The 23508-nt window shown below is 35.9% G+C and overlaps 1 protein-coding gene across 1 annotated transcript in view; it reads right to left on the minus strand.

Annotated features, from left to right (window-relative positions):
- Positions 1–8620: 8620 nt before the first annotated feature.
- pigg.L (phosphatidylinositol glycan anchor biosynthesis class G L homeolog) overlaps positions 8621–23508 on the minus strand; it is a 28863-nt gene continuing 13975 nt past the window's right edge. The window contains 10 exon segments of the mRNA XM_041561655.1: positions 8621–8846; positions 10378–10541; positions 13373–13588; positions 13590–13686; positions 14718–14909; positions 16966–17414; positions 17788–18063; positions 21717–21934; positions 22549–22802; positions 23273–23373. Of these exon segments, the coding sequence (XP_041417589.1) occupies positions 8621–8846; positions 10378–10541; positions 13373–13588; positions 13590–13686; positions 14718–14909; positions 16966–17414; positions 17788–18063; positions 21717–21934; positions 22549–22802; positions 23273–23373 (2193 nt within the window).

Raw genomic sequence — 23508 nt, forward strand, 5'->3', positions numbered from 1 at the left:
GATTATAATGAAGTCTACAGGAGATGGTCTTCGAGTAATTTGGAGCTTCCTGGATAACGGATCCTATATCTGTATTTTGAAACAACAAATTAAACACTTTTCTATTTGAACCTCATTTGCCACTTTGATGCCACCTTCATCAGTTTGACACTATCCTTCAACAAAGAGGACACATTCTACATACATTACATTTTTTAACTACTGCATACATTAAGCATACATACATTTTTTTTAACTATTGGAAAAACAGCTATACTTCTTTCATCATCTAAATATTTAATATGTGGATTGGATAAATGTCTCCTCAGTAAAGAATCCCATGGCACACAATTTAAAACTCTTTAAAACAATTTAATACTCATATGAGTATGTACCACCGTACAAAGTCAATTCAATACCAGCATATAATTATAGATTACTATTGATGGCTAGCCAGAAAAAATTATACTTGACACAAATGTTATGAATAGGCAAGTTATGTCACACAAAAAGTCTAGTACAGTTATGAGACCTGTTATCCAGAATGTTGAGGTTTTCTGGATAAGGGGTCTTTTTGTAATTTGGATCAGCATACTTTGTCTAGTTAATAATGATTTAAACATTAAATAAACCCAGTAAGATTGTTTTGCCACCAATATGGAATTATTCTATATATCTTAATTGGGATTTAGTACAAGGAACGGTTTTATTATTACTGAGAAAAAGGAAATAATTTATTAAAATGTGAATTATTTAATTTAAATGACGTTTAATTAAATGATGGCTATACCATAATTTGGAGGTTTCAGGATAATGGAGTTTCCAGATAATGGACCTCTTATGTTTATGTTTTTCAAAAAAAACAGTGTCACCTCTTGCTGCATTCTCTTTAAAGTTGTGGACAAGTCATCAAATGTATTGACTGAAATGACAGAATTTGATAGCTTGCCTGAAAGGTATGCAGATTCGTATTGGGGAATCCTATAAAAGGCAGCAGGTAACTAAAGGGTTATAAACAAAGTAATATTTTCATAACTGAGGTCTGAAGACAAGAAATCCTAGGAAAGGTAGCTTTGACACACAGCTAACAAGCCTGTGTGATGATCAGAATAGGAAGCACAGTAACTGCTGGCCTCCTAATGTAAAAAAGAGAAGAATAAAACCCTTTATAATGATACAAATTAGGGCACATTAATGTCACTACACTAAAGACTGCATTTCAAATATTTGAATGGCTGTCTCCCATAGACTATGGGACTTTAAAAATGATTTCCTTTTTCTCTGTAATAATAAAACAGTAGCTTGTACTTGATCCCAACTAAGATATAATTAATCCTTATTGGAAGCAAAACCAGCCTATTGGGTTTATTTAATGTTTAAATTAATTTCTAGTAGACTTAAGGCATGAAGACCCAAATTACGGAAAGATCAGTTATCCGGAAAGCCCCAGGTCCCGAGTATTCTGGATAACAGGTCCCATACCTGTACTAGAACACCCGGTCTTCTTTGTATGCATGGATAATGCATGGATAATATTTCAAGGATTTGTTTCCAAGGAGAAAAAAATACATCCTGCACTCTAGAAACCCCTCCCCTGAGTATGCAGTAGCATTACACAGTGTATTTTTAAACTGCAGCTAAAGGATAATGGTATTATTTCATCGATTTTGTTAGCCCTGACACAATAGCTCTCCAGCTGGGTAAATTTGAAGAAGTAAATATTAATAATATAATATGGGACAATATTTATAAACACAGATCTGGATCAATGTATTTGCTATTTCTTTATAAAAGACATTTGACTGATCTGCAAAGTGTATCCACCTGCCCCCCCCCCATCTTACATATATAAAACAAGCAATACTATATCAGTAATTCAGACAAGGTTCAACGCATATCTGCTATTGTTTACCTTTATCTGTAGCTAACTCAACCTTAATCTAGCCTTCCAGGAAAGCAATCAGGCACTTTTCACCAATCTTTCCCTTTAACTAGTCTTCAGGCACCCTGCCATTATTCTTGGTGTACTCCAGAAGGGGCAGCTCCATAGGCTGGATGCCACTGCCCTAGACTATAGGACATTAGCAGAAGGAATCATCTAGGTTGTAGAAGTATCGACAATCACACCGAGCCTGTTAGAGAATATATATTGAAAAAATAGAGAAAAATAATAGTTACCTTTAGGAGCTTTAATATATTAATATATACTGTATATATATATATGTGTGTGTGTGTATATATATATATATATATATATCTCTATATAAACATTAAAACAGATGGGAAGTTAACGCAAGATATGAATGCATTTAACAAAATATGCTGTTTGAGTCTCAGGGCTGGAACTTCTGGTAATATTATCAACAGGGCCGTATGATGTATATGAAGTACACATTATTTTTTGCTACATATTTAATTCAACTGGAAATATAAAACCCTTCACTCTGCAATTTCTGTTGAAAATGCAACAGTTAAAATGTAAAGGGTAACAGATGGTGTTTGGAAGTCGTGTTATCTCCCTACATGGAACCATCCATCCATGAAATGTCTTGTAAATACACACTTTCCTTTAGATACCAGGATATATCACCATAACTGATTTTAAATCAATAATTCCTTAAAGAAATCAAAGTTTACTTTATAAAAGCTTGTAATGAAAGATTTATAATGTAGTGGGAAAGATGGATGCATTAGAAGTTTCATAAGTCAATGCAAGATTTTCAGTTTCCAAGAAGTAATTTTTCTGTAGTGCTTACAATTCTACAAGGTATTCACACACTAGGAGGCTTGCACGTGATGTGTGCATATTACTGAAGCAGCTTGAATCCATTTTTATTATCAGCACAAATTAGAATTTGTGCTTAATACACTATAGCCCTTTAAAATGGCAATTTGCTAACTATAGGGCTTACACTAACTTAATTATGCTTATATAAATTATCATTACAGCAACTATCATCTGCTAACAATCTGTTATTTCACCTGAATTGCTTATTTTTGTATTTTTAATTGGAAAAAAGATATCACGTGCACACCTGTGCGTGACATCACTTCCGCTATGTGTGACATCGCGGCTCCAAGGAATCACTGGCTGACCCCCTCATTCCCAGCTCTGCTGTTGAATTTATGCAGGTAATTTCTAGTGGTGACTGGGGAGGTTTTTTTTTTTTCTTACTTGAAAAAAAAAATTGTGATTATATAGGCATCAGAGGGTCCCCCTTAAAGCTGCCACCTAAGCGCTTGTCCTCAGGTGCCTATATATAAATACGGCACTGATGGTTGCTCTTTCTAGGATACTGTAACTTGGCCTAGGTAACAAATGGAAAGAGCATTATAAAGCTCTTTACATTTGTAAGAGCCATTATAAAGCTGAGAATAGAAGACTGAGCAAATCAAAAACACAGAGAAGTTTAAAGTTCACTGTCCAAGATTTTTCCATTTCCATTGTTTTCTACACCAGAAATAATTACTTATTTCCGTTGCTTTATGCTCTTTATTTTCTTACATTGAAATTTTGTGTTAATGTTTCACCTCCCCGAAACGGTTCAATAAGGGAAGGGGGGAGGGGAGCAGGGTCACAGACATTACTACTGTAGATAATTTATTAACTTTAGTCTTGCTTAGTATAATCCCTGAGTTCCATTAAAGGCAGTAATTACAAATGATACAGTAGTTAATTAATAAAGCATAATAATACATCTCAAATTTATATTTATACATGAATTATACTACATCATGAAATGTCATAGTAATATTATAAATCTGAAGAACATCTGCGTGCAACATGAAATTTACAGTTAATTACATGAATGCATTGGATAATGATGCATAAAACCAGATATAGGAGGAAAACAATTCATTATGAAGCTACAACATATGAAGCTAAAACATATATGCAACAATAATACCCTTCCTTTTTGTTTGCTTACAGCTTTTCATATCAGTTCAGTGCATTTTATGAGGATAACTCTGGCCTCTGTTATAAAGATATAATATAATCTGAGCATAACATATAATCAAGATCAAAGTAAGGATAAGGAGTCAGGATTAGACCCTTTCAGTAATGGTCTCCATAATAATTTGCAGGGGTGGATGCCTAAATAACATATTGTAGAAAAAGTACATATAAAAAACAAATACACACACGGGCTGCTGAAATAACCCCATGACCTAATTTAATGGACAGCTTGAGTTCTATTACAATTATATCCCTCCTTAATTAACAAAAGTTCCAATCTATGACAAGCTCCACCATATTATAGCTGATGATATACAAAGAGCGTTCCATGTTGTACATGTGCTCTTGCCCATATGTTTCTGCCCTACCCAGCATACAAAAATTATGGTACAATCTGGGCATGTATGGCCAGCGGTTTTATTTCAGAACAGAGAACACCTGATAAGTGTCAGTGCATCAGGTATATGTAGTTATGGAATGCAGATTAAAAACAATCAGTGCATAAATGCTTTCATGCAGTACCTATCACTAAATGTAAAGCAAATTGAAATACATATTTGATAATGATAAGTGTGTTTACTGCATGCAACACATTTCTATACTGATTGTGTTTTATCTGCATTCCATAACTACATATACCTGGTGCACTGACACTGCTGGCCATATATGCCCATATTGCACCAGGGCAAGTTTTGAATCCCAGTCCAGACCTGATTCAGACTAAATACAAATAGGTTTATGCAGGCTACTCCCCATTCCCCCTTCCATGTGTATGTCAGTGCACTGATACACAAGAAATGTCACTGCAATAGATCAATAAGATCTAATATTAAAAGTTGGAACCTGGAGATTTTTCTAGGGATGTGGAACTCCATCCTAATGTTATTTTTAAAAGTCCAGGTTGTGTTATTACATAGGAGTAAAGTATCAGTTTAAAATAAAGAATTATTTCTTGAATAAGACACAAATGAAAATGCACTGATGTATATTTTGGAGTGAATTTGGAGAACAGGTTTCGGGCTGAGCTTTCATAAATATCTAGAAGGCATTTGCCATAAGTTTCACCTTGCGTGGACAAGGCCCACAGTTTAGGAATCAGTGCTGAGCCCTGTTGCATAAAGTAAATAAAGACATAAAAAGTAAAACATGGATATAAACATGCACCTATAACAATGCACTGTAGTGAGTACTTAATTTATTTTTAAAGTCATTTTTTCATTTTGTATTCCAGAGAAATTTAATATGTATTATGCACAAGCAACAACTGCCTACCTCCAAGTGCGCCTGCATTTCCAGGACAGTTTTGTTGACTACCCGATGAGCAAATAAGTGCCCAGGCAAAAGAAAGAAACACCCAAAAACAGTACATGTACCATTTCCCTAAGCAAACTCTCCTTACAGGGGTAAGAAGAGATCACAGTACGAGTAAAAATAATGATCCTTTAGTGGGTTATAGGAGGAAAACAATAAAGATTAAAGATAAAAAAAAAAAGAATAGAAATACTTAAAAATACAAGTATTATGCATTCTCATAACAGGTCCCATTTTCTAGAGTTGTGTGTCAAAAACGTAGCTTTCCGTGATGTCTGGAGCCGCTGAAGAAATACTATTTCTAAATTACAAAACCATGCATGCTATTTTCCAACAAATACTTTTAATTGCTGATGATATTGTCCTTTAACTAAAACCCATTATGGGCAATGCAGATTTTTATAGGGAGATATAAAACACAATACCTGGTACAAATATAAAAGAAAACAAACAATTACAAAAATTAATCCTGAATATCCTACCAAAATACAAAAGTTTCAACACAAAAAGAGAAAACAGAAGTTCCAGTATAACATTTCTTTTTTTGAGATCAGATTCAGATGCAGTTGAAATCAGATGTTCACTGTATAATGTGCTTTAACTGTATAAAAGCTTTAACTATTCTGTTTTCCAGTATGAAGTTCATTCCTTTACCGTCAACTGTAAAAGGTTTACAAATGATGACTTGCATTTAATAATTTTAAGATATCATAACAGGTATATTTCCATCAATGGTCATTAAATACAAGGAAAGATATCGGTGGGGGTGGGGTCATAGTATATAATTTAAAAAAAACGGAAAAAATTTTTTTTTAAATCTAGCTAAGACAATAAAACACGCAATTCTACTTTTGGACTGGCACACTGGGACAATTTTTTTCACAAGCAAAAATTTTAAAACAGAGGTATCCAACTACTACAAATGTTTACTATATTTATTTAATAATGCTCCTTGCATAGTTATCAGCAGCAAAAATGCAAGGCTGCAGCAAATAGCAAGTGTTGGAGACTGCTGGCGTATTTAAAACAGAATGGAGTTTCCCACCCTAACTGGTTCGTAGGAGCCATAATTACTTGTGCACTTACTCTTTGACGGTGTCTCAGCCTCTTGTCACAAATAAGAGGCTCAAATAAATGCTCATTTATTAGATATCAATCTGGTGCCATTTCTGCTTTGCCCGCTCTCCTGTTTAATTAAAGCAGAAGGCTAAGCACTATTATAGTAGGGAGTACCATTTTGTAAGGCATCCCTGGTAACCTCAGTTGATCGCTTTTCTTAACCAACTAGTGCTCAAATGCCACCTTGCTCAATACTGACACCATATTGCAGATCCCGTGGTCCAGACCCTCACTCACCTGGGCCCCCATGGCTGTGGGGTCCACTGTATGGTATTTACTAGGGATGCACCGAATCCAGGATTCGGTTCGGGATTCGGCCAGGATTTGGCCTTTTTCAGCAGGATTCGGATTCGGCCGAATCCTTCTGACCGAATCCGAACCCTAATTTGCATATGCAAATTAGGGGTGGGGAGGAAAACTGCATGACTTTTTATCAGAAAACAAGTAAAAAATAATTACCCCTTCCCACCCCTAATTTGCATATGCAAATTAGGGTTCGGATTCGGTTCGGTATTCGACCGAATCTTTCGCAAAGGATTCGGGGGTTCGGCCGAATCCAAAAAAGTGGATTCGGTGCATCCCTAGTATTTACGCCACTGGAAGTTAGTACAACTGCATTCGTTCTTAGCATTCTTACTTACTATGCCAACTTCTGTGCAGGTTTATTAGATTTGTTTGACAAGTTTGTTGTAGTGTAACATTTTAGTGTAAATGCTGGAGAAACTATGATCATGCATTTTTATGAATTACACTCCATGTGATTTCACATAAAGAATATACACCAAAGGGAAGCTCTGCTTTATGATTATGGTATTAAAGAGTAGTATACATTTCTGTTTTTTCTTTTTGAGTTACAATTTGCTACATTGCTGGCCAGAGGAACTAATGTATAAATTGTACAAGTTAGACTTCAAAATATTCTTTAAGAAGTGGGTCATATAGTATTTTAGAAATTGCCAGGTAGCACCTGGACTAGTTATATATTACACACTGTGGGGCACATTTACTAAGCTCGAGTGAAGGATTAGAATGAAAAAAACTTTGAAATTCAAAGTTTTTTTTTTGGGTACTTCAACCTTTGACTACGACTTTGAATCGAATGTTACGAACTAAAAATCGTTCGACTGGATTGACTATAGTCGAAGTACTGTCTCTTTAAAAAAAACTTCGACTACCTAACACAGGGGAGGGGGAGGGGTTTTTGCGCCCAGGCGGTTTCCTTCTCCTTTAAAGGAGAAGGAAAGGCTAAAATTAAGTAAGCTTTATCAGAAAGGTCTATATAAATACACCAGTAAACCCTCAAAGTAATGCTGCTCTGACTCCTCTGTCAAAAGAAACACAGACTTTCTTTCCTTTTATTGTGTACACATGGGCTTCTGTATCAGACTTCCTGTTTTCAGCATAAACCTCCAGGGCAGGGCTTGAGCATGCTCAGTTTGCTCCTCTCCCCCTCCCATCCCTGCTGTAATCTGAGCTCAGAGCTGTAAGTGAGCAGGGAGAGACTCAGGCAGGAAGTGATGTCACACCAAGGTTATATGGCAGCTTCTATCCTAAACAAACAGAGACAGTGTCTAGAGCTGTTTACTCAGGTATGGTAAAGAATTCTACAGAATAAATATAGTGTTATAGCTTGCACTATTGTGGCTAATCTGTTGGCAATAAACTGTCTTGGAGCTTTCCTTCTCCTGTAAAAAACACCTTAAATTTACAGCAGTTACTTTAACCCTTCTGCAATCTATATTCCCAAACTACCAGTATTAGTAACCTAAAAGAGGCAAGGTCTGAGGATTTAAAGGTCCACAGTTTCCCTATATAAATACACATGAGCTATCTGTATAAATAATTACTACTAAGCATTTATGAAACAGTAAACTTCTAAACCAATCAACAAAAAATGAAGCCTTCACAGAAAGATTAAAGTGCATCAGTGGCAATGAACAGCACCACTCTACCCCCATGTTCATAATGTCAGGTGACATTTTTGGGAAAGCCCTGGTTCAATCCAAAAAAAACCAAAAAATTTTGTAGATGCTTCACTCTTTCCTTTCCTACATATCACATGCAGTCGTCCATTTTGGATAGTTAAATGACAGAGACGGTTTGCTTTTTGCAAAAACATGAACTACTAACAATTGTTTACATTCTTATTTTTCTTACAAAAATAGAATATTCCAACTTATTTACACATCACTATAAAAAGTAATTTAAAACAAAAAGAGGAATTCCAGCTCTTGTATGTCAGTGTAAAAGGAGTCAGTCCTCGGATTTCAATACTTGATTTTTATCCACAGCAGTAAACATAACACATACACCTGCTGAAATAAATAGGTGAATTGCTTCATAGAGCAGCTTTGGAGAAAATACACTCCATATAAACAGGTGGTAACGAAAAGCAGTGACCAGAATGATGTACATTGTGACTGGTATGGATCGAATAGCAGCGTAGCAATAACAGCCATGAGCTACAGCTCTTGAGACCCTGAAAATAAACAAAAGGAAAATGGTCATTGGTAGTTCTGCAAATGATACCTACTTTGTCCCACTATTCATTCTTCCACTGAATCATTTCACTCCCCCATCCTTCCCAAATACCTTAAGAACCAGTTCCATTCCAGTTTCTACATATCTTCTTGTCAGCTCTACAGCTGTTGGTGGGGCATTTTTTTTCCTTATCCTTTTTCTATTACAGGCAGTACTTCAAGGGGTGTTAACACTTTTCAAACCACATTTCACATTTAAGGCAAGCAATACACAACTGCATTAAACATAAGCTTCATAAAGAAGGATCAGTTTAAGAACCGTTTGAATTAAAACATATCTATGGTTTTAATTATTGTTTGCAGTAAACAAACCAGAATGAGACCATCTGTTAGGTACTTCAGAATAAATGAATAGGAAACCCTTCTCAGTTAAATTCCATGTATCATGAAATTAGTAAGGGAAATAGTGAATGGGGAAATTGAAGGTAATTTCCTGCCATATTTTAGTAGCTGAAATAGGTTGGGCCAAAACACACGGAAACATGCTCAACTAGACCCCATGAAAGCAGATGCATGAGTATGTGTTGTGTTTTTCAGTGCAGTGTGTGTTTTCAGACAGGAATCACCTGCATGTGCAGATCCATCAAATTGAAAAAAGAAAATTACACCTCTATCTGCTCAAAAGAAAGGGATTTGGAAGCAAAATATGATTCAACAAAGAAAAAAAAAATATTTAAACTAATTTTTATAAAATCAAGGAAGTGACTTAACTGTACTTAACTGTCAATTATAAAAAAATGATCCAGTAACATAAGAGGAATATGATACTTCTTATGCGTTGACAATAAATGTTCACACATAGTAAATGTACAATGTAAGTAGTATGGCTAAAGCATATAACATTACTATAATATAGAATTGGACATTTAGGACCTCATTTATGATTGCCAGCCAGCACATAACTTGTTACCCTGTGTGCTGCTGGCTATTGTCCTAATAGGCACCACACATTTGAGAAAATGGCCGCCAGCAAACTTGGGTGATGGGCATTTCAAAACTGGAGGAAATACAAAAAAAAAATGTTCTTGGCCTACATTTACCATAATGTTTCACCCAGCTGTGTCTAACTGATATAAACAATTAAGTTAACTTTAAGGAAAGGACAGTGTTTTATTAAATTTAGAGTGTATTACATTACCATTGTATACCACAGTGCTCACAAAATTCAATTTTTTAAAAAAGTAATTTTGCTGCCCATAAATCATACATACCAAATGCACAAAAAACATTTTCGTCAGAGACTGGGCAAAAAAAAGAAGAACAGATGGAGGGAAAAAGAGTGCAAATTGAGCTTGAGAGAGCAATTGAGAACCTGTGGCACTACTGGTGAACTGGGGTGCAAAACTGGCTGTTAGAATGGGCTGAATCAATCACAAACAGTGTTCAGTAGTACAGTAAAATCAGACAATTAGTTGAGCTTCAATATATTTTTGCAAGGCAGTGTATTTATTCCATTACACTTTATATTACCGGTTTGTTTCAGAACTCAGATACCATAGCAAGTGTATGGCCCAAAGGAACGGTTCACTGTACGTTACAAACACTGTAAGGAAGATGGCTGGTAACTCTACATAGTTTTCCAAGCCAACAAAGCCAGTTGAAATATCCACAGTAGAAATGGTATTGGAATTGCCCTGAAAAAAACAACACATACACAACATTTAAAAAGAATGTACTGAGGGCAATGTATATTAACAAAGATTATAAAATATGCCCTCATAAATATAATTCAGAGCAGTAACTCATAAAATGTCAAATTGCTTTTGATTTGTTACGGTACGTGTGCCAATTACAGCACATTAATAAGTGTTACAGAGGTACCATACATACTTAGCTATATATTTAATTGGAAAAATACAAAACATCATACTCTAAAAACAGCAATTAACTGAACAGAACCCGAATTACAGTTTAAATTAACTGAGTAGATGGGTGATTCTTTACCTAGTTAGCTATCTGAAATTCATATTACATGCACCACTGAAGTGGCCAGAGGACAAGTAAGAGAATCTCTACATAAGAGTGCATTGAGATTTTTTACATTGATTCATAACATATACTGGGCTATAATTTCAACTTAAAGGGATCCTGTCATCGGAAAACGCATCAGTTAATAGTGCTACTCCAGCAGAATTCTGCACTGAAATCCATTTCTCAAAAGCGCAAACAGATTATTTTATATTCAATTTTGAAGTCTGACATGGGGCTAGACATTTTGTCAATTTCCCAGCTGTCCCAGGTCATGTGACTTGTGCCTGCACTTTAGGAGAGAAATGCTTTCTGGCAGGCTGCTGTTTTTCCTTCTCAATGTAACTGAATGTGTCTCAGTGGGACATGGGTTTTTACTATTGAGTGTTGTTCTTAAGCTGGCCATAGATTTTTAAAAGATCAGATCCTTATCGTGAGACCACGATCTTCTCAGAACGATCGTATGAATTTACCATCAACTAAAAAGACCAATTTGCCAGGAAAACAAAGGGGAGCTGCCTGCTTGGCCCTGCAAACATAGATAGATTGCACTGGGACCGACAAAGATTTTTTGACCTGGCCGATCAATTTCCTGACAGATGTCGGCCGAAAAATCGTAAGATGTATGATCGTTCGAATCCCACTAAACGCACGATAATTTCGAAGGATTGGTCGGGCTTCCCTAAAATCGGTCGTTCGGCAAGAAGAATCGTCGCGTCTATAGGGAGCTTTAGATCTACCAGGCAGCTGTTATCTCGTGTTAGGGAGCCGTTATCTGGTTACCTTCCCATTGTTCTTTTGTTTGGCTGCTGGGGGGGGGGAGATATCACTCCAACTTGCAGTAAACAGTGATTGAAGTTTATAAGAGCACAAGTCACATGACTTGGGGCAGCTGGGAAATTGACAATATGTCTAGCCCCATGTCAGATTTCAAAATTGAATATAAAAAAACCGGTTTGGTCTTTTGAGAAATGGATTTCAGTGCAGAATTCTGCTGGAGCAGCACTATTAACAGATTCATTTTGAAAAAAAAAATGTTTTTCCCATGACAGTATCCCTTTAAATTCTACGTAATTGTGTAAATAAAGGCAAATAAAAGCATATGAATTTAAACAAAAGTTGCTAGACATGTAATGTCCAAAGAATGACAAATCAGTTAATTAATTGCATTAAGATCTTTTCACAATACCTCATGTGCAATGAGCGGTTGTGAAATGCATACTCTCTATCAATTCCCCTTTCTTGTGCTTCCTTCCTTGTTATTATCACCTTTCTGTACAGCTTGGCTCCCCCTGCATTTTATTCTAATCTCCTGTAACTTTTTTCACTTAGTGTTCCCTTCGCCCTATTTATTATTTTATGCTCCTGTCTGCCAGCTTTGTGTTTCTCTGCAACCCACTAGTAGTGGCAGAGTTGTAAGCTTCCAGACACAGTAGTGAAGGCAACAGACACTTAATCAACCACTTGCTTTGCTAGGCTTAACAAAGTAAAAATTCCAGAGAGAAACAAGTTTCTATTTTAAATATTATTTAGGAAAACAACTTAAAGGATGTTAAAGGATCAGTAACACCAAAAAATTAATGTGTTTTAAAGGAATGACAATATAATGTAGTGTTGCCCTGCACTGGTAAAACTGGTGTGCTTGCTTTAGAAAAATTTATATAAACAAGCTGCTGTGTAGACATGGGGGCAGCCATTCAAGCACAGAATACACAGTAGATAACAGATAAGTTCTGAAGAATCCCATTGTATACCACAGAGCTTATATTTTATCTGCTGTGCCTTTTCTCCTTTTTCAGCTTTGAATGGTTGCCCCCATGGCTACACAGCACAGCAGCTTGTTTATATAAACTATAGTAGAGTTTCTGAAGCAAACACATCCGTTGTACCAATGCAGTGCAACAGTACATTATATTTTTATTGCTTAAATGTTTTAATAGTTTGGTGTTTACTGTTCCTTTAAAGGTCCAACAAATACAGTAAACCAGAACATGAACATGGGGATTGGTTAGTTTTGCTGCAATATATTCAGTAAACTTATAAGGAACATTTTCTCAACTGCAGTAATCACTGCAATGGAGCAAAGACAAAAATGTGGATAGTGCAGTAACTCTTCACTTTTTATTCGTTTCCCAAATTGTCAGCTCCCTTAAATAATTATGGCACCTACTTTGAGGCAATTTCAAACAATATTATAGCTAGTAGGAAGCTCACATAAATAACTCACAGAGCATCCCATGTAGTAATAATTATTATAGGCATAGTACACTCTAACTGAAATCTAAATATTGTGTCTGTATTTTAAGGCTTTATCTGTAGTTGGCCACAGGAACATAATGTAGCAATTTGCACATCCCTGTTCATAAATTCTTAGGTGAGTGTTAAACTGTCATTTTTGGTTTTAAAACAATGCTATGAGTGTAGCATGAAGCACACGAACACCCACTGTTTTAAGAAGTCTTTTTTTTAAAAAAAAAACAAAAAAAAAAAAACATACCTGGAGAAAGAAAAATGCTTGTCCAAACCAGTAGTGCATGATGGTGATCTGAGCTGCATCGTGCTTCAATAAATTCCAGATGAACATACTTAAGGTTGTCTGCACAAGGAGGCAAAACACCAACACTACAAGGTTGTGTGGGCGATATAAAAGTGCTGCCAGAAGTATGAATCCACTATATACTTCCCACAAACCCAGACTCTTCGCCCTGGGATCCATCCGTATATATAACTTGTGACTTCAACAGGTCTTTTGTTCCCGTAAAAAGAATACCAAGCACGAATATATAAACAAAGCGGGCTTCCATAATTCCCCTGTAAGCAAAACACACAATTTATTCAGTATACATGTACACATTCTTATTCCACTGCATTTATACCTATAACACTGTTTCAGGAGTCAGAGCCAATCATGTAAAGGACATAAACAGCCAGGCAGATACTGCTTTTAATACCAATTACAAATAATTTTAAAACCAATGACAATTTTTGGTTCTGACTTCTTACAGTGTTATAGGTATACCACCAGTGTTATTTTGGGGTAGAGGACCTATATATCATTATTAAAATATGCCTTGACAGTTGTTAATTAAAGAAAGATTTATTATACGGAAAACCCAAGGTCCAGAGCATTCATGATAATAGGCCCCTTGCCTCTCCCATTGACATATACAGTAATTCGGCAGGTTTTAGGTGGTGAATAGTCAAATTTGAATTCTTAAAGGGCCAGAGTATGATAAATCTCGAAAATCAAATTAGAATTTTTTTTAAAAAACTTGAATCGAGTTTGGATAATTCCCTACTCGAATTTGACAGTTTTGACCATAAAATAAATTTGAAAATTCTAATTTTCAATTCGTCCCTTAATAAATCTGCCCCTTAATGAAGTAATTTATGCCACTTGACTATATGAAACGCTGTTATTAAAAATTATGTATCACCTCAAATATATTTTACAATAGGTGGTACATTATTCCATGGGATATCAGAAGGTGAAAATTACAAATTAACAGATGAGCTACAGAGCAGGATTCGTCTAAAAACAGGCCCAGTTTATTAAATTTTTGAACATTTTTTCAGAGCATATTATATTGAAAAGAAGGCAAACTTCTAAATATTGCCTGCTTAATACTTCAGTCATTTATTTGACCTACTAGGGGGGATTGTGGATGCACACCTGAGGCCAATTTCAAAAAAACCCTGTTTCAAAATTACATGACTTGAATCATTTAGACAGGGCTTTAAACTTTTTGAAATTGGCCTTAGGTGTGCATCCACAATCTCCCCTAGTTATTTATTTAACCTACTAACCACATGATAGCCAATGATACAATAAATCCACTTACTTTGATAAGCTGTTACTATTTTTCTGCCATGGATACAAAACATGGCCAATGGCAGCTCTGTAGCAGTAGATTCCCAAGAGTCCAAACGCCAAGGCCACTTTTGATACAAAGGAGCATCTACCTTGAATTAGAATGAATATCATTACAAGGCAGACAGCTACCAAAAATGAGAGCTCTGCCTTGTGTTCTGAGCTGTTAAAACACAATAATAGAATAGTGTTATAATTTGCCTGCATGAGACTTTTACGTTATAACATAATAAAGCAAACTTTCTTGAGACCCTATTACATATGAAATACTATTATATTGAGGGGTAGATACAAAATGGTACAGATATTTGTCCACTGAAATCCTTAACATTATTATAAATAAGCCAGTTACACAAGTCAGTCTTAAACATTCAAGGCCACAAGGTGTCTAAAAAAGATTGAAGCTATTCCATCATTAGAAATACAGAGAGAAATGCTAATGAATACAGTTAGAACTGCTCTAAAATATAAGTAGCACAATTTGAGTTCCAAATGATCTGGTTAACCTTACAATGCCCTCATTAATACATATATATTTCTCCAAATGTGCTTTCTGCAAGAGCTGGAGATTCTGGTAAATAGTCCCAGAAAGCAATGTAGTAGGCATATACTAAAAACATACATTATTTAGAGTTTTGTTACATTTTGTTAGGCATTCTTTAATACAAAGAGTAACACAGTGGCTCGATATAAAAAAAAGCCACTTTGTTTCTTAGAAAATCCCCCAAACATAATTCTTCTGCCTAAAAAGGTACAGGGAATTGTGCATTCAAAATGTGTGGTATGGGCTGAAGGGGAGTACCTAGTGCAGAGAGAGTATTACATATAATATTCCCTCCCAGTCAGGTAATTAGGTGGCAGCTGAGTGCAAAGCTGTTACTACAGGTAAAAGACATGTGCTCCTACACCTATGGGCTCTTCCTTGGATATCTGGAGAAGACGGGTCTCTTCTGTGTGTCTGGAGGAGAGACGTGGTCCTGGTTGTTCCTAGTGTGTCACATGAAGCCTTAGAGAGGACCAAGGGGCCCATGAAGCCTGAGACACAGAGAGTGTCTGACAATGATAGAGTGCCTGAGCTTGAAAGAGAACAAGAGTGCCAAAGGACCTGTGCCTGGAGAGAGGCTGTGTTTGGAGAAAGTGCAGCATTGAAGCTGACTTTGAAGTAGGCTGTGTGGCCTAGCCGATAGAGGGAAGTTATCTCTGAACTGTGACTAACAAAGTGCTAAACTTGTGGTGGTCCCAAGTCTGGAAGAGGTCCTGAAGTAGGCAGGAGAGACAATTTTTTTTGACACCCTGTCAATGCGTTTTTGTTGTTAAACAATTAAAAGCACAGTCTTTTGTTTCTGTATGTTTTGTTTCTCTGTATAAGAGACCTGTTTACCATTGTAAAAGCAAATCTTCCCATATATATATATATATATATATATATATATATATATAGTGAATAAAGTACCCCCTCTTGTTAAATATATGGATATTATAAGTTACCGAGGAGTTTCATGACCATATAAAAACACGAGGCCGAAGGCCGAGTGTTTTTATACAGGTCATGGAACTCCGAGGTAACTTCTAATATCCTCATATTTTACAACTGGGGGTACTTTATTTATTATAATACACAAATTTTAGTGAGTCATGTGACAGAAATTACATCACTACTCACCGTTTATAACTGATGACATCAGTACTCACCGTTTATAAGGATATAATTTACAAGATATTCACGGCTTTTGTGTATTATATATATATATATATATATATATATATATATATATATATATATATATATATATATATATATATATATATATATATATATATATATATATAATGAGATCGAGATAACATCCCATGTGCCTTTAGCATGACATTATGAGTCTGTAGAGTCTGTCTTGCAAAAATCCCATATTTGCTGCATATCTACTTTTTTCTAGTACTCTGTGCTAACAATCAGAATGTTGCTTAAACATTTTTTAATACATGGCACCTTAAAATACAACCCACACATTTGTATTGCTAGTTTGTAATGTGCATATAATTAGCCAGTGGGCAGCAGGAAAAGATGCAGATCTCATAAAACTCCATACAGGCTACATAAAGCTGTTCAACAAAATGAAAGTATAAGATGTGCTTGACCATAAGGACCTTACTGTTAACTTTTGCATTGTGATGATTATTTGGCACGTGATAATGTATTTTATCGTTAAAACATTGCTTACCTTGTCAACCAGTGTCCAAAATCAGGACGATGGATCCATTGGATTCCAGTCTGATTTAGAGTACGTAAAAGTCGACAAATTATAAGGATAGCCCAGGGACTTGATAACGCAATCCATTTTTCATAGTGTTTAGCAAATTGTGACAGAAGCGATAAGGTCTGCTCTTTCATCTCTTTCTTGTGTGTATCGTAAATCTTATCCATGTACAGACCTTCTTTTTTGGAATCTTCATCTTGAGCAGAGTCCAGCAAATTTCCTTTTTTCACAAGAAAGTATTTTCTGCACATTTCCTGGGCCAAAGCCAGACAAAGTGTATTGGTAAGAAAATACCAAGTCTGATGTTCCTCTTCAATGAAGCTACTTGCACCCATGCTTAACACATGGCCTACTGTCCCTATTAACAGCAGAATATCTAATTCTGACCAGCCTGAAAAAGTGGAATCTTGTTTCTAAAAAATAAACCATTAACATTATTCAATATAATATCATGAAAATATGAATATATACATATGCACAGTATATACGTGCAACATGAATATTTGATTATGCTTAACTGTAATAATTAAACTAAAAATTATAGGACAAATGCTACATAAAACTACAACATATTTAAAAACAACACAAATAAAACTTTAATAAAAATGTCTAGCAGACAATGGCATATGGCACTGTGGATAACAGAATTACATTTACTGTATGTCTCCGATGTAATTTCTCCAACACTATCCTGTTAAGATACAAGTGATTACAACATTGACAATCTTGCATCCTCTGTACAGTGTAAATAAATAAACAATGACAATTATTCTGGTACTAACTCACCTTGTTAGGAGATTTTGACAACATTTTGCCCAAAGTAGAAAATACAATACAGGAAAGAGCAGAGATGAACATAATGATCCCAAGTGCCAATATCCAAGAGATGCTACAGAAAAAGCACATTGATTCAGAAGATGTGAATACAATTACATGGATGGCTGAAAGTACCAGGCACATCATATAAAATAACAGGGAGAACAGCAGGGAGGACAGTGGAACGTCAAACTCTGCCCGGCTGCTTAAAGCATTTGGAATACTGAGCAGGAGCAGGAACAAAATCTGAAGGGAATAAAAAGCAATTAGTTCAGAAATGTTTTAAGTATAACACAATATATATTCTTTGGGCAACTAGGTTACAGTAAGTCTATGAAGATTCTCATTTATCCAGGTCATAATATACAGTATCTAGTAGAATAAAGTCAAAGGCAACTGGACATTAAGGGGCCGATTCATCAAGAGTCGAATATCGAGGGTTAATTAACCCTCGATATTCGACTGGGAACTAAAATCGTTCGACTTCGAATATCGAAGTCGAACGATTTTGCGCAAATCCTGCGATCGATCGATCGAAGGATTTTAATCCAACGATCGAAGGAAAATCCTTCGATCAAAAAATCACAGGCAAGCCTATGGGGACCTTCCCCATAGGCTAACATTGACTTCGGTAGGTTTTATCTACCGAAGTAGGTGGTCGAAGTATTTTTTAAAGAGACAGTACTTCGATTATCGAATGGTCGAATAGTCGAACGATTTTTACTTCGAATCGTTCGAATTCGTTCGAATTCGATCGAATTTAACCAATTCGATGGTCGAAGTACCCAAAAAATACTTCGAAATTCGAAGTTTTTTTAATTCGAATCCTTCACTCGAGCTTCATGAATCGGCCCCTCAGAGTTTTTCTTGAACTGAAGAAGCCACTCGGATGAAAACATTTTCAAGAAAAACTCTAAGGGGGAATTCACAAAAGTGGTGATAAAAATGTCCGATTTGCCACCAAATTCACTTTTGCACAACATTTTAAAGATGTTAAAGATTCAGATGTCACCTCTTTGAAGAGTTACAATGTGCCATTGTAAATGGATTAGTGGAAGAGTTTATATGCCGAGAACTTCCCACACCAGTCAGTTGAACTGAAGAAGCTGCTCGGATGAGTAGTGAAACGTCTTCAATGATTACTCAGCAAGTCCAGTTGTTTTTAGATTTACCGACAAATCAATATGGAGCAGGCACTCAAGAAGGCAAAACTTCCACCAGGCAAATGTTCAGATGTGAAGAAGAATTATTGTGTCAAGCAGCCTGACGCGTTTCGTGTTCCAAACACTTAATCATAGGCCAGTCAGTTGAACTGAAGAAGCTGCTCGGATGAGTAGTGAAACGTCTTCATTGATTACTCAGCAAGTCCAGTTGTTTTTATATTTACCTATACTAGATACACCATGACCTGGATGAATGAAAATCTTCATAATCATATTTTAAAGAAATTTTTTCTGAATTTGTCTTTAGCTCATCAAATTGCCATTTTTGGGGGAGTGGTTTATTATTCCTAGGAAAATGATACATCATTTTTTTCAGGATAACCGGGGCTTTCTAAATCTGCCTACATGTTTGTGTAATTCAGATTCTGTAACCAGATATAAGGGTCTAAATACAAGAAATTGTATTTTGCATAATATAGGGATTTGTATCAGAAATATGTTTTATTATCTTAGGTCAAGTGTCTGCTGCTAAAACTAAAAAAAAATGCTGTCAGGCTTTTCTTTTCATTTGCTAATATCGCCTCATTCATTAAGATAAAACTAGTAAAATAATGCTAGAGTTAAAACTTTTTACATATCAAATTGTATAAAATACACTTATTTTGTTTAATCAGTGTTTTTCTTGTTTTGTTAATTGGGCTTTTACACCTATAGGGTTAGACAGAAACTTGTGTGCCCTGACTATAAAATGCTAATCCCTTTTAATATGATAATTCCCAAATGGGGCACCTACATACAAGAGGTGTGAAGTGAAGTTTGAGTGAACCAAAGCAGATTATTTTAGAATTGGTCTGACACATGAGGAAGAGTTATACTGAGCTTTACTCCAATTTTTAAAATGTAGGTAGAAAATGTAGTTTAAAATGTCATTTAAATTTTTTTTATGTCGTTTGAAAGACAAATTCATAAAAGTGTCTGAAACGTTCTTTCTTTCACTGAAGTGTGAAAAGTGGGTCATAATTTAAGCAGATTTCTGGTTGCGAATATGGAGAAAGTATTTTACTCCAGTTTACCTCCACATTTACTCCAAAAATAGGCAATCTCCACTTTTGTGAATTCCCCCCTAAATGTCCAGTTGCCTTTGACTTAATTCTACTATATACAGTTACAGTCATTTTGCTATTGATCCATTTAAATATTTGCACTTGGACCAACCATACTATGGCAATACATTAAAAGATCTACTCCTATGGCAGGACCTTGAGTTGGACGATATTGGGCTGAATGATCATAACAATGGTAAATGCAGGCCGTCGAGATGAATACTGCATCAACAAGCTGATGAATAGGGTTTAAACCTGCTGATTTTCGGCCCGATATTGGTAAGGCCAAAGTAGTAAAAGTTGTGTGTGCTTCAACCACCTCTGAAGTGGATGCAAAGCAGACTAGAAACCCATGCCAAGGGTTACATAGACATCCAGGAAAAAAAATACAGCTGTAGCACCTTGTAGTTGTAAAAGTAAAAAATTAAATTTATTAGGTCAGACAACCAGGCAACGTTTCTGACTTACTCTTTCCCTTTCTCAACCTGAGCCAAGCTTGAGAAAGGGCAAGAGTGAGCCTGAAATGTTGCCTGGATGTCTGACCTAATAAATTAAATTTTTCACTTTTGCAATGACGAGGTGGTGCTGCGATATTTTTTTCCCAGATATTGGTAAGGCAGGGCCGTCAGAGGACCACATACACAAGCATGTAAGCTGCAAATTGGTCCAAAGGGGCCAAATCGGCAGCTTAAATCTGCCTGTGTATAGTCACCTTTAGTTAGCTAGACACAATTATAGTATAATGATTTTAAAGGTGCTTAAGCCAAGGGTTTCAATTACAGCTCCACCATAAATGACAGGATTGTTAAGCATTTGGATTATTGTCTTGGGCTGAATGAAAGGGATATTGACATGTTTGTATCAATGATAAGAATCGTGTCTGTATAATTTGGAAAGACCCACTGCAACATTTTTCTTGAAATAGCATCCTCACCCACCACTCAGTACATGGTTACCGTCTACTTTTTCTTCCAACACGCTTTGCAAGACAGCTGGATCTGAAGGTATATTATCTTAAAAAATTTGGAACATAAATGTAATGAGCCTGAGTTGAGCACAGTCAACTGAAAGATTACACTAACCCTAGCATAGCATGACCAAAATATCCTGAGCTCATCGGAACCATGTTGTTGTTTTTGAAGGCACAGGCAACAATGGTTGTTAGATAGCGACTTAAAAGAAGATAATGCATTACACAAGCTTCCTGTTTTGACCTATACCCGAATAATTTTATACAAACCTTGCTGCCTGCCCTGGATCTGATGACCATGGTTTTGCCTAACCCTCTTAATACATTGATACTCAGCTCTCCAGCCTCTCCCCACTGCTGTGCTTCTTGTTCCAATCCTCAGACAAGAATCCAGCTAGTGTGAGGTGCTTGATTCACCTAAGATCCAGCCTGACACTAGGGTAAACTGAACCCTAGCAACCAGATAGCTGCTGGAATTCTAGACTGGACAGAACAAAAAGACAATTTAAAACCAAAACACATAGAAAATTAAAACCAATTGTAAATTGTTTTAGAATGCCACTATCTACATCATGCGAATTGATTGAAAGATGAACAACCTTTTTAATTCCCTCTGAGCCAAGGAACACCAAACACATGTTGGTCCAAAAATAACATTCTTACCTCCAGTGCTATTACTGCCCCTATAGTCATTGAGTAGATGTCATATTCAGCAATTTGTTTCCCTAACGAGGAGCTCAGATTCTTCAGTGCTTCCAAATACTGTTTTAGAACTTTCTTGCCGAGGTTAGTAAGGGTCTCAGAGGGGTTTCCTTCCAAATAAAGTTTTATCCAGTTTCCATGAGATTTTTCAGCCTTCTTAAATTGCTCTACTCCAACATCTTAGCAAAATGGAATAAAATATAAAATGATCAATATAGTTTATTGAGGAAGGTTGTAAACTTTGTATAAATTAGGGATGCTTAACCTAAGGTTTGGGAAAAATCTCAGGCCCCATTCTGGTTCTACTCTAATTTTTGAGCTGAGATGATTCTGTAAATTAAAATGCTTTAGTTAGGGAATTTACAGAATCATCAGTAATTCACTTGGGTGCAAATATTGAAGGTTCAGTCACTATTCCTAATTAGACAGTGACACTTTCCACATTAATCAGGACTGGGTCAGATAACTCTCTATCTGCCTGCCCTCTTCCCTACATATCCCCCTTTATAGATCTGTGTTAGTCTCTGAATCAGCTGTTTTCCTCATATATGCCCCGGTCTACGGAGACACAGGCTTGTAAACAGGATCCCTAGCACTTTTATTGTGTATAATGTACCAAAAATTGGGCTCTTAGGGGCAGCTATGTGGAATCGTGGCTAATGTATACTGATATTTCTATTCAATTTATAAATGGTGCACCAATATAGAAAAAAAGGCAAAATGGGAGCACACACTGCAAAATAAGGCTTTTATTGCATTATATTGTTTTTTTATTTGTCATGTATGCACTTACCTTTTTCATATGCTTGCACATTTTGGCTCAAAAGCTTGCAAAGCTGATGCCCATTTAAATGAAAGAAACGCAGCTGCTCCCTCATTGACTTGTGTTCAACAGTTTGCGACAAAATCGTTCCCAGACTGTTTCGGGAAATTGGAAGCCCAAGGCATATTGCTAAAGTTGGTGCTATGTCTGTCTGTTGTACAATTTCAGGCTCTTTAGAAGTTCCTAATAAAAAAGAGAAATATTTATCATCCCAAGACATTAAACTATACATGTGAAAAGCAATGCCAAACTGAGAAGAGATTAAATGTTTCTTCACTTTGTTATATCCCATTTTAAAAGTCTGTAGAGAATAGAATTTTAAAAAGCCAATGGCCCAGTTTTGCCTAGATTTACTAGGGGTTCAAGAAAAGCTAGTAGAGAAATGCAAATGGTACTAAAACTGGTAGATGGGCTATGCTTTTATAAGATGCTAGTTTACAGTACACTGAGTTCACTGTAAGTCAATTTCTGTACAATTTCATTTTGTCTGTATGCCATTTCTGGAAACACCTGAATATAATGGCTAGGAAAAGCTACTAAAAAATATATTCTACACCAAAAATGTTCAAGAAATGTTTTTTGGTGAGTATAACTTTCCCATAGGCATCCACTGTGAGACACTACAATGGTTTAATGAAAGAATTGTTTTTAAACCTGTAAAAATGTTGGCTGAATACTAAATGTGTTTTATTGCATATTACAATGTATGTCAGATGAGCCGCCATGACTGCCTGTTTCTGACATTCCATGGTCACCACATAAAACAAGTAAACTAGGAACCGATATATCTTCTTCCTTTGGTCAAGGTAAGACATAGATTATATTTTGTCAATTAACAGATTCTTAGATACATATAAATACTACGGGATCATGTTAATCTAAGAAGCACTTAATTTGTAGGTGAACAAATCACTGCTGGATCAGGGAGGA

Source organism: Xenopus laevis, chromosome 1L (genome assembly GCF_017654675.1).
Source record: "Xenopus laevis strain J_2021 chromosome 1L, Xenopus_laevis_v10.1, whole genome shotgun sequence".
Taxonomy (NCBI): Eukaryota; Metazoa; Chordata; class Amphibia; order Anura; family Pipidae; genus Xenopus; species Xenopus laevis.